Here is a 12,071-nt window from a genome sequence, read left to right as displayed (position 1 = left end):
CGACTGCGAGGGAGGCATGGCGCGCCGGACCCCTGGCGCTCAGTGTCTCTGTGCGCTTTTGCTAGCACCAGGCGCTGCGACTTACGAGATGCTGCTGCCGCTGCCCCTGTCCATCACATCCCTGCCGCTGCGGTGGCCAACCAGCAGTGAATCCGTGCCCAGGAACCGACTGCCAGCCAGCGACGGCTGAGCAGCACCAGCACCAGCACCAGCACCACGAGAAGGCGCCCCCAGAGCCCAAGCCCAGAGCCCAGAGCCCAGCCCCTCGGCTCGCATCTCTCTCGAGTCCGCCCGGTGGAGCGACGCAGGGTCCAGAACGGTGGGCAGCGGCTTTTGGCTCGTGTTGGTGGCGCTGGGCCTGCATAGCACCGTACGGTAGCCAGTGCGTTTTCTCGTACTGCTGATATGACGCTGCGCTGCGCTGCAAGTGGCATGTACCTTTTACAGCCACGACACGACAGAACAAAGAACAGGCGCGTCGTATCCTCCCCCAAATTCCGAGTCGCCGGTAGCCCAAACGGGCCTCGTGTCAAGCCCCATCCTTCACTGCCCACGGTGCTAAGCTGGCCGCTAGTCATAGCCGCCCATACTTTTCTCGTCAATGAGGCATAGCCAGTTGCCAGATCCAACGTGGCGTCGGCGCTCATCCTCCTCCGTTATCAGCCGCTCGAGCACTTTGTCTCTGGGAGTATGTACTTCATACGGAGTACCTACACGAAGAGAGTCCTCACGTACGCGTAACGAGTACGGCAGTCGTTCAGTCACAGTCATGGCGGCATGCCCACACGTTGGACTCGTATTTTTGGAATATGGGGTTAATCCTCTCGTGCTAATGATCCTATTCACAGAACGAACAAGAGAAAAAAAAGGGCGGCTGATTGCACACGTGCCTAGACGAATTTTGCGACACGCACAAGACAGCAGTTCCAGGCCACCCATCACACGAAACAAACAAACAAAGCCCTCGATCAAACTCTTCTGCTGCCCCCGTTTTCGGTCCGCTCAAACTGTCAATCAACGATCATCGCTCAGCGATTTGCACGCACTCGAAACCGCCGTTGGCAAGCCGCTGACACAAGTTGACCTGCTGCTTTAGGGAGGTTACATGTGCAGGTACCCTGCAGCTTCTGTCTACCTGCCCGCCAAACTCCAAATCCAACCACCCCGTAACCACGGCCTGGGGCCAAAATTTCCGCTGTCTGGGCACTGATAAAGGAAGGGCCAACAACGTCATTGGTGGGCGGGTTTACCCCTGATGACTGCCCATCCATCGAGGGAAAAGAGAAAAAAGGGCTGCAGGGTTCTAGAGCCTCGTTCGGTCTAGGGGGAGGGCTGCCCTTTGCAGACTTCGTACAGCAGCAGCGCCGCGATACGGTGTCGTCTGTTGTCGCCCAGACTGCATGACAGGCTGCAGCCGCCGACGACAGCGTGTCACAGTGTGCTGGATCGACGGGGGAGCAATGAATGGGGATCGTCGCAAGCTCCAGAAAAAGGGTTTTCGAGCCCTTTCGGTCTGCTCGTGCCTCGCGAGCCTGTCGCCACGGATCTGCCAGCTCTGGGGCTCAGCCCGGCCCAATCCAGATCATCAGCTCAGCTGAGCTTCACCGACTGATTGACTTCTTTTAGCAGCTCACTAATGCTTAGCAGCAAAGTAGTAGTCGATTGTACAAGCCGCCAATACTACTACTTACTGTAACTTGCTACGATACTAGAACTGGAAGCCAAGTATACGAGCTTGTCCGTAGCAGTCTAGCAGAGCAGCTGATATCATGTACCTCGTCCCCTCGTATACCAAAAAAAGCATCAGCGGTACCTGTCAGGCTCACGCGCTCCCCATACAAGCGCATGTACAGGTAAGCGACCCGTTGGAACCCTCGCTGGTGCGCGACCCCGCCGCCTGGTCCCCGGCTGCAACCAGCCTGTATCGGACAAGCGCCTCGGCACGGTGATCCCACTTACGTCCACTGTGGCCCATCCATGATCCATCAACCATCAACCATCAACCCATCAACCCACCAGCCCACCAATATTCCACCCCCGACATGTGCCCATCAGTCAATAGCGAGCGGCCTAGCAGCGCGTGCTACCACACTACGGAGCATTCCAGGTACACCACATCTTCGAATCTTCGAATCTCTGCCTCTAGCTGATGCGGTGTCATCGCGTCTTATGATCTTATGCAGGTGAGGTTACTAACGCTGCCTAGCTTCGGCCATCACATCAGCCTCTTATCTTGGACCTTTCTTTTTGACTCTATCTGTTCTTCTCTCTACCTTCTTTTTCTGATAATGGGTCTCGTTCGATCGATGTCTTTCAAGCCACTGGAGCGGCACTACAAAAGAGCAAGCAACTCCGCCATCAGTTCTAAAACGCCGTGGCTGAAGTTGTCATCGTCACACCAGTTGGAGCAAGCCCCATCAATCATCGATCTGGACCACAAAAATGACAGCATTGAAAAGGGCACGTCCGTTTGTTCACAAGCAAAACTGACTTATCCGAGTTTCAAGTGTCACGCAGTCCACGGATTGGCGCACAGTCTGTGCATTTTTGATGGACCTAATCGGAAAACTGAATCTCGGTCGTCCTAACCTTCTCGTCCAATCTGAGCCAACGGTTTATGGGGTATTACTCGTACGAGTATTTTTTTTTTCTTTGTGCGCTCATACGTCAGCATTCCAGACGCTGCCAAGTGCCGGGAGCAACTGACGCCTAACCGCTCCCACTCACTTACACGCTACCTATCATCGCTCTGCTCTCTCTTTGTTGTTCCCTTCGCCCTCTACACGAGAAGAACAAAAAAGCCCGCAACACGAGACGCAACTTGTCGGGCGCCTATATTACTCATGCATGTACGAGGTGCTGTAGTTGCAGTGCTAATGTACATGTAATGAGGGCTATCTCCGGGACACGAAGCGCCAAGTACCGGTATAGAGGAGCTTTCAGGTATGCCAAGCAAAAACTGCCCCCTTCTTTCGTACTGAATCCCAATGAGGCGACAAGTTGAGACGAAAAGATGCAGAAGATTAAAAAAAGAAACCTAATGCGTCCAGGGTCCAGGCCGCAAAGACTTGCTCCCGTGACCATTGGTCTTTACAGCACTCTCCAAGAATGTCTTCCCAAAGAGCTCGAGCCCTCTTCTCGTGCCGATTTTCCTGCTCGCCTGCTCCAATTGCTCTCTGGCCACGGCACGGCGGCACCATTGTCGCTGCTGGAGGTGGTATGGGTTATGGGTGGTGACCCCCTTCGTATTCACACGGACACGCTGTTAGCCCGCAACGGCGTTATCAATCCTTTACAAAGACTTTTTCCAAGCTGTGATCTACTCTGTCTATGCATGCTTTCTTTCTTATCAGTTGCACTGGTTGACTTGCCATCTCTGCTGTTGCTGTTTCTTGAACGCTCGGGAGATGGTTCCAATTCTGGTGTGGCTGTGCTTGACAACATGAAGCTTGAGCCTCCAAGTCAATGCTCGACTCAATTCTGTCTACCTCGGGCAATGCTAATGCGCGGCGCATACTGCGACCCCGGCCCGGCGACTACCAGATTCGGCCGAGCTTTTGAATTGCCCGCTACGGAACATTTTTCTCTTTTTTTCCAATTGAACGGTTCGTTGTTGGCTCGTAGGAATTATGTTTGATTGCATGGTCCCAAACAATTTCAGATTTCAGCCTGCAGCGTGACCACTCTTGCATTGTGCGCATTAGTCCAGGGGTTGCAGAGCGAAACGCAAATTCTTTCTGATTTTCTTTTTCCTTTTACTCTTATTTTGTGGTTCTCTCTCTCTCTGTTGGGCTGCGGTATTATTCGCTTTTGCCCTGTTGATCCTTTCTTTTTTTTACTTTTGTTCTTGGACATGCTCGGCCTTGGTCGGACGCAAACGCGCGTAAACACCGTATTATGTGTACGGAGTACAGCGCATTCCAGCCAGGGGTCAGTCCAGTCATCAAATCTTGCGGTCGCAGGCTTTCGACGCAATGAGATTGTCGAGGCACGCACAAAAAAGAAGAAGAAACCCCCCCCCCCAGGATATGGGGAACCCATCTCATCTCGCTTCTTCGGCTTTTTTCTTTTCCCTCTATTCATCATAGCCTTTTTTTCCTATTAATCAGATAAATTTAACCCAGACTAATGCCCAGGTTGCAAGACCCAAACGCTAGAGCCGCAACCAAAACTCGGCAGGATTTGCATGAAAGCCTCTTCATTCTCTTGGCTTCCTCGTGTAAGTCCACACTGATAAATCTATAGGCTGGTAGCTGTCACTGCAGGTCGTCTCATAGCGTCAATTTGAAGCTAACCAGCTGGCAAAGTAATGCGCCGTCTTCTGACTCTTCACGAGACAGACCACTTACACACTGGCAACCAGTATTTCGTTCCGGCTCCGTGTATCTCGTATTCACGGCCTCACCGCTGGGGGCCTTGCTGACTCCATTTTGCCTACTGGGTGACCTGTCGTCTGTTTTTTTTTTTCCCCTCCGTGGTCGGGCATGACCGCATATGGCTCGTTTCTTCGAGTCAGCTAAAATCCCATTGTTACTATTTGCGTAACAGCAGGTGACAGGCAGCCCTCTTTTTTTTCTTCTCTTTCTTTACTTCTTTCAGGATCAAGGGGTAATCAGTAGTTAGAATAAGAAAGACCAAAAAGGCGGCTCGTCCCTCTTTTTTCTTTCTTTCAAGGTGTCGCGGGGGTAATCATCTTCAAACATTGGTTTCACACAGCCCAAGATCTTTTATCCGGGAGTGTTTCAGACATATGCCTTTTGCTCCCTCACACGAAACGCTTCTCAAGCACCAATGTCTGTGGCTTCCGCTCGGAAGGGGGAAGAAGAAGAAGGCTTTGTTTTGGGGTGGATAGGTGGGCTGTGATCACACCGTTTACTTTCTGCCTCCTGTGAATGGCTGATCCTGCAGGGTGAGTGAGACAGCCTTAGCATCGCGGGCTGCCCTTTTTGGGCCAATTGCAATTGTCTACGACAACCAGCAGATTGGACTCGTTCATCTGTGAGGGATATTATGAACAAAGGTCGTCGCATAAGGCTTAAGTTTGCCCTTTGAACCTCGTGATAATGGATTCAGGTTGCTTCCCAAGGGCCAATAAGCCGTACTTCCCAAACCCCCCTTCTTGCGCTTGGCATAAGCTTTTTTGGTCACTCTTCCAAATCAACAACTCGGCCTTCGTATTACGCAGTAGCTAGCACCTGGTACCGAGTAGGTAGGCATTTGGTAGCCTATTGCTACGCCATCATCCCTTGAAGGTACGCTTCGGTTGGTGTCGGTAACGTGTCTCAGCCCATGTTTCGCTTGAATTTGACACGAGACTTCATTCGTTGCTGTTATTGCTACGATTTGTTGGTGAAGACAATGTATCTTCCGGACCTTGGTAATCTGTAGTATGGCTGGGCTCTCGGCTACGGAAAGGGCCGACATCTGTAGCACGTTTCACGGTGAGAGGTAGACGTCGTCATGGCTTTTCAGGGGGGTTAGAGTATATGGAGCTTTGGGTCTCCAGCTGCGTATGAGTGCAGAGATTTTACCAAGATTGAGCTATGGTTTAACTCATGGCAATCATGAATAATGGTCAATGCTTAGTAAATGGTCAATCAGCAGAACTACTCATTCAGTTGTAGCAACTTCCCTTCCAGTTATAGCTTCACTCGGTCGTAGGGACCACCGAATAGCTCCGTACATATCACCAACTGTCAAGCTCTCGGGTAGCTACCTACATGCACGTACAGTGGGCAAGCAGCCGAAGCGATGAGGCACTCGGTACTATTAAGGACATTTCTGTTCACATTCTCTAGAATGATTTCCTCATCTTGTCTTGGCATGACCACGCGTGAGGTGCCATTACATTAAGCGTGACTGCGTTCCTCTGCCTAACAGCTTAGTTATCTGTCTACGCGTCTTGACTCAGAGACGTTTAACGATGCTGCTTTGCTAATAATGCCTCGGCATCAAAAGAGAACCTATGAACATTAGAGACAGCCATGATTCAACTTTTGATTGGACAGCCAAACCTGTAGGAACGGCGCTCGTGCAATGTTACTGGAAATGATACAACTGATTACAGTAGAAAATGTGTAGTTAACGCCAGACACTCTTTCTATATTCATTTAACACTTATTTTTTCTGCGTTTTGAATGAAGAACAGGAAAGTTCCATGTTATATATCGATATTTACCTTATCAACGAAATGGGAATTATGATGTGAAAGCAAGCAACCATCCTTGCACCTTTCAATGCGAATGGGCTAGAGTGTCCGCAAACTAGAGGCAAACTTAGCACCGCGCCAATTCCGATATCACCTCTTTTGCGTGGCATATAAGCTGCCAACATCGTAATCCTCCATAAGAAGCCCACACCCATCTTCTACCCCCTCAATGCCTCATCTCTCTGTATTCATGATTGTTTGCCTACCGTTCTATCATATTGCCAAACATTCTTTATTGACGAGACCAGGTATTAGCTGGGGGTATTATAGATAATATTTCGAGTGGCTTCAGTGCCTAAAGATGAGCGATACATTCGAATCATGCTGTTTCAAAACTGACCGTTTTGGCAGTATGCGGTAGAAATCAACAAACTGCTTGCACCGTTGATCTTCGAAGTGCTTGCCCGACCCTTACAGCCTCTCGAATTCTTGCTAGGTAGGTTGTTGGCTTTCTGGTCACGCAGAGGAGCGTGCATGGGTTTGCGGCTGGATGTTGACCAACTTCGATGCTCTTGCTCCTGACACACAGATCTTAGCAAACAGGCTTTCAGGTGAGATACCCTTTATAATATATAGATGACATCCATGATCTTTATGCTGTTGGTCTGGCGCAACTGCGGGATGTTTGCCTCACAGAATTGGAACTCGCATATGCAATTGCCCGTGTATGCCTTGTGTTGAGCGATCACGTAGTTCCACTTTATATATCAAGCCCATCCGCCTGTTTGAGCAGCTTTTCATAGTCACATTTACACACAGAGAGGGAATAAATCAACAAATTGGCCAGATTCCTCAAGTTACTTGATACCTTGTTACAGATCTCGCAACCTTGGGTCCGGAACCAGTCTCCGGTCAGACATCGCCTATCGCCATCTACCCAAATGAGAAAAAAGCATGAACATACATGGAAATACCTGCTTAGCACCCTGACTAAGGTGCCTATGCTAACATTTGCATTATGCTACATGTAGCTACGCTATATTTGCTTCCATCATTATATCCCAGCAATTCGGGCCATTTGCGAACCTTGCTCAGTCTTGCACGCCTTTGGCAACACAGCGCAACATTGAACACCCGCCAGAACAAGATGCTGGGTTTCTCCTCATGCGCATATTGTTCAAGCTTAATAGCCCGGCCAAGCTTGGGCAAGTGAATATGTTGCCCACCCGAGGTGTAATAGCGGACTTCCTGAGCGGCGAGTGGCCTAGGGAGGACGGGCCTGGGCTGATTCACTTTAGGCTCTCTAGATTCCGCAACTTTGCAGCCACTCTCATTTCGCCCATGCCCCCGGCCTGGATAGCAGTAATCGGCAACACCGGGCATGTCTTTGAATCGGGCGACGCCGGCTGCTGGTACCATGTCTTGGCTCTTGCGGTGGACCATATCCTGGATAATTCATCGGAGGACGACGGCCTGACACCCACCGTACGTAACCTTTGTTCGGGTCGAACAAGACTGGCAGCTAGGGCAGGCGTATACCTTGGACGTCGCAGAACTCCTCCCCGAGACGCGAGCCTACATTGAGGCCGAACCGAGAACCTTCACCCTCAATCACTCCCTGGAGACGCGAGCCAGCCTCGAGGCGGATCCGAAATGGAAGGAATTGTTTTCTCGTCTACAACGTATGAGCATCTTGTCAACCCTCACGGACCACAACGTTTTTCAAGATTCAGGGAGAGGAGACGAGCCCCCAGGAGTAGAAGACAGGACATGGAGATGAATGACTAGGGATACAGAGGAACATTGCACACTGTTTCCGGCGAGTGATATGTTGAGCAAGGCTCGTCATGTAGCGAGAGACTTGGCAACAATGAATCAGGTACATGTGCAGTAAATATCAACCGATACGATACAATCTTGTAAATATATGATGTTTTCATGCTATATGAGAAGACTGTTACACATTGATATGGATCGTCTTTGAAGCGCTAAGCCTGCATTACGTTCTCCGCTCCAACGCACAGATCTCAATTGGGCTTCCGCATAATTTACAAACATGTACTATGTACTATATGGCTGCCTAGGTACTCGGTAAAAAGCACATAAAACCCATACTCCTCGTCCTATTAGTCCGGTACACATCCGTGATTTTTAACTTACAGTCGAGACTCACCTATAAACTCGCCCGCGTCTGCCTTGCAGATATAAATCTTTGCAACGTTGAGTTTCGAACCAATCTTCAGCCAGGCATCGCCCATCACTACCCATCAAGGTAACAGAGAAGCATAGCTGCCCAACTACGAGTCTCTTTACTAACGCCTCTGGCAATACAGCTCGCCATGGACGCCTCACCAGCCCCGAAACCTGGGCACCTCCTCTTGAACATGTTTTTCAAGATTAATGGCCCCGGCATACCCAGAGAAACCCACTATACACTGCCAACCAAGACGTCAATGTCGAACATTGTACGCGACGAGCTGTCCTTCAAAGACGTGCACGAGGTAACCGACTTCTCGCTCTCCAAATTCCTCGAATTCGCAGCCCAGTACATTTCGCCCATGCCCCAGGCGTGGATAGCAGTGGCCCGTTACTCGGGCCACGTCTTTGCCTCGGACGACGAAGAAGGCTGGTTCCGCGCCTTGGGTCTTATCGCGCAGGCCAGGATGGCCATCACTTGCCCGTGGCACGACGACGCGGAACCCCCCTTTATAGCCATTGTTCCGCTCGAGCAAGACCTGCCGGCGGGTGTAACGACGCACACCTTCAAACACGAGGATCTGCTCCTCAAGACGAAAGAGTACCTCGGCGAGAGAGCGCCCGATTTTTTCGATGGTGACTGCCAACTCCAGAATTGGCCTCTCCCCGGCGAACTGTCGGACGAGGACCTGTAAGTCTGGAACCAGACACAGACGAGACGAGACTTGATAGTAGATGAGAAGATGAGCCCGGGTGGGTACATGTCAACATGGAGATGGATTACTCGATAGATAGATAGAGGATATGATGCGCTGATTCCGGCGAATCATCGTCGATTAAGCATTGCTAATGTTGCGGCATGTCGATATTCGATATGACTGGGAAATTCTGGTAATTCCCGATTCGCTACGAATGGAGGAAGCCTTTGGCCGTTGCAAGGAGTTCTCTGCAAAAGGAGTTTAAGCTCGGCCGGCTTCTGGCGGATTAAGTACATGTAGCTGCAGATAGATACCCTTTACTTGACAGTTCCACGAATAAACAGCATACCTTTAGATAGTCTCTTGATTTGCGATGCCATTTCAACCATATAGGAGGATTATTGCACAATGATATCGTACATGCATCGCCAAGCCCACGTCAAAAAGCCGTTGTAGCTCAATTTAGGTTTTGGCGGCTCAAGTAAGTGCGCGAGCGGACGTGATTCTGATGAGCCGGCCTCGGAAAAACGGGGATTTCCTTGTCCTCTTTCGCTGTCAAAAATGGCCAACATGGCTAAATATAGAAAAGATGGCTGGGTTTGAGATGCATGGATTCCAGGCACCAGCCTTGCACACAGATTGGATGAAATGCTTCAAGCACAGTGCGGCTGCTTGCCGTCTCAAGGCCATGAGCTGCACACAAGGCATTGCCAGTTTTCATCTGGCTGTCTGCATCAGCCTTTCGTGCCTGTCCATCATAATCTGCCCACTCGTCCATCAAGCTCTTGCAGCCATCAGATCATCCCGGCCAATCATCAGCACCCACAATGGCGCACTTGTCCACTAATGTCGATACCTGTAGAATCCAGCGACAGCGCCCCACGACACTGCATGACGCACAGTATGCGTGCCTGTAGGTACCTGGTCAGGTCGCAGGGACCGGGCTTTGGCGGCAGGGCAGGCTGCGGCAATTGAGTACCGAGAACCACAGAGCCACAACCGACATGCAAGCAAAACTCGATCGCCTTTTTCACATGGGTTTGTGTGTCTGGTGCTTTGAAAACTCCATCGCACGCCTGATTTTCTTGGTGCCTGACGTGCATGCAAGCCTCACGAGCCCTGCTGTAGACACGCCTCTTTGCGTGGACTGAGCCGCTTTGCTGCAGCCTGCTCGCGACTCTGTTCAGGCGTCCAGCTTTTGCTGCGTCTGCCCATTTCCCCTCCTTTGTATCCCCTCCTGCATAACCATCTTCATCGCCTTTACTCTCGCTTTGCCCGCCCACTCTTACTTTCTCTCTCTCGCCGAACCCATCCCTATCTTTCTTTGTCGCTCGCTCGCCGCTGCTCTTCTATTTCCGCGCCTTTTCATCGCCGTCTTGCTGGTTAGACGGGCCCTTCTTTGCGAAGAATAGAAATAGAATCAACACCAAAGACCTCTGTTCAGCCCGCATCATGGCCGCTCACAACGACGTCGAGGCCTTCCACCAGGTGCTTCGGTCCAGCCGCCGGATCCTCGCCCTCTGTGGGGCCGGTCTCTCGGCCTCGTCCGGCCTGCCCACCTTCCGCGGCGCCGGCGGATATTGGCGCAACTACGATGCCACGAGCCTGGCGACGGTACGGGCCTTTAGGACGGACCCGGGCATGGTCTGGCTGTTCTACGCCTATCGCAGGCACCTGGCGCTCAAGGCTGAGCCGAATCCTGGGCACCGAGCCCTGGCGGCGCTGGCGAGGCGGAATATGGACTTTATGTGCCTGACTCAGAACGTCGACAGTAAGTTGGTGTTGAGGATGTGGTGTTAAGAAGGAGAGATGTGTATAAAGTTGGCTAACACACACATGTGCTGCTCTCTAGACCTCTCACCACGGGCTGAGCACCCCTCTTCACAGCTAAAATGCCTTCATGGCTCGCTCTATGACATCAAGTGCTCGAATGAGAGCTGTGACTGGATACAAAGGGGCAACTTTGACGATCCCTTTTGCGCTGCGCTGGCCCCGGCTTCCGTGGACATGCCCAACGGCGAGCCCCTGCCACTGCTGGATCCGTATCACCGTGTCAAGCACATCACCGAGGACGAACTCCCAAAGTGCCCCAAGTGCCACAGAGGCCTGCAGCGTCCGGGCGTGGTGTGGTTTGGGGAGGATCTAGACTCTGCGATGATGATGGATATTTCAGCGTGGATGAACGCTGAGCCACTGGTACGTTTGGACGCTTGAGTGATGTCTTTCCTCATGTTCTTTTGGTCTCCCTGTACTTGTGATCGTCACTGACGCTCTTTACAGGATCTCATGTTCGTAATTGGCACATCGGCGCAGGTCTATCCTGCTGCTGGCTACATCGACAAGGCAAGAAAGCGAGGCGCGCGGATCGTCACAATCAACCCGGAGGCGGAAGACGAAGCCGAAATGTTCAAGATCAAACCGGGCGACTTTGCCTTTGGGAAAGACGCCGCCGAGTATCTACCGCTTCTGCTCGAGCCCATCATTGGCAAACCGAATGCGGATGGCGAATTTGAGATGCCCTAGTCCAAATCACGATCAACGACAGTCGTGGAAACTATTCTATGCGGGCCAACTTTTTTTTTTCTTTCCTTCTTTGGGCTGTTGGAGGTCACTCTGGATTTTGCTTTTGGCTCCTCCTTTATTTTTTCACTGAGGACACGATAATATCCACTTTAGGATATTAAAAGATATTTGGGTTTAGAATTATATAACATTCGACTCGCTATGATCTCGCACAACAAACAAGTCGTGGAATACGATGCAGCACTTTTTTATTAATTTGATTTAGCCGTAATAATATACATGCATTATGACGCTTGAATGATACGAAACACGCTTTGTGAGATGCAGGAATAGTCAACAGGGTTATACTACGCTTTGCCCCTCAAGTATTGACACTTCTCAACGCAATACTATCATCGGTTATGTCAAGACATTCAAGATTCCCGAGCCCGCAGAAGCTCTCGTGCCAAGTTATCAACATCAGTCCCTGGCCTTCAACCCACCACAGTCACCCCCTGCTCTTTGGT

The 12,071-nt window shown here is 51.0% G+C and overlaps 2 protein-coding genes across 2 annotated transcripts; both read left to right on the top strand.

The window, feature by feature from the left end:
• Window positions 1–7,363: 7,363 nt before the first annotated feature.
• On the top strand, window positions 7,364–9,039 carry TGAM01_v205482 (hypothetical protein; the record flags this gene model as incomplete). Its single annotated transcript, XM_024549650.1, has 2 exons — window positions 7,364–7,633; window positions 8,482–9,039. 2 exons carry the CDS (start codon window positions 7,364–7,366, stop codon window positions 9,037–9,039), a joined length of 828 nt encoding a protein of 275 aa, XP_024405599.1.
• A 1,455-nt stretch (window positions 9,040–10,494) lies between these two features.
• On the top strand, window positions 10,495–11,565 carry TGAM01_v205481 (hypothetical protein; the record flags this gene model as incomplete). The annotated part of the gene is made up of 3 exons (XM_018802796.1): window positions 10,495–10,813; window positions 10,895–11,238; window positions 11,323–11,565. 3 exons carry the CDS (start codon window positions 10,495–10,497, stop codon window positions 11,563–11,565), a joined length of 906 nt encoding a protein of 301 aa, XP_018663913.1.
• Between the last annotated feature and the right edge of the window lie 506 nt (window positions 11,566–12,071).

The sequence above is a fragment of the Trichoderma gamsii genome (assembly GCF_001481775.2).
Source record: "Trichoderma gamsii strain T6085 chromosome Unknown Scaffold_17.2, whole genome shotgun sequence".
NCBI lineage: Eukaryota > Fungi > Ascomycota > Sordariomycetes > Hypocreales > Hypocreaceae > Trichoderma > Trichoderma gamsii.
Note: the sequence above shows the minus strand (reverse complement) of the source record. Positions and strands in the feature narration are given on the sequence as shown.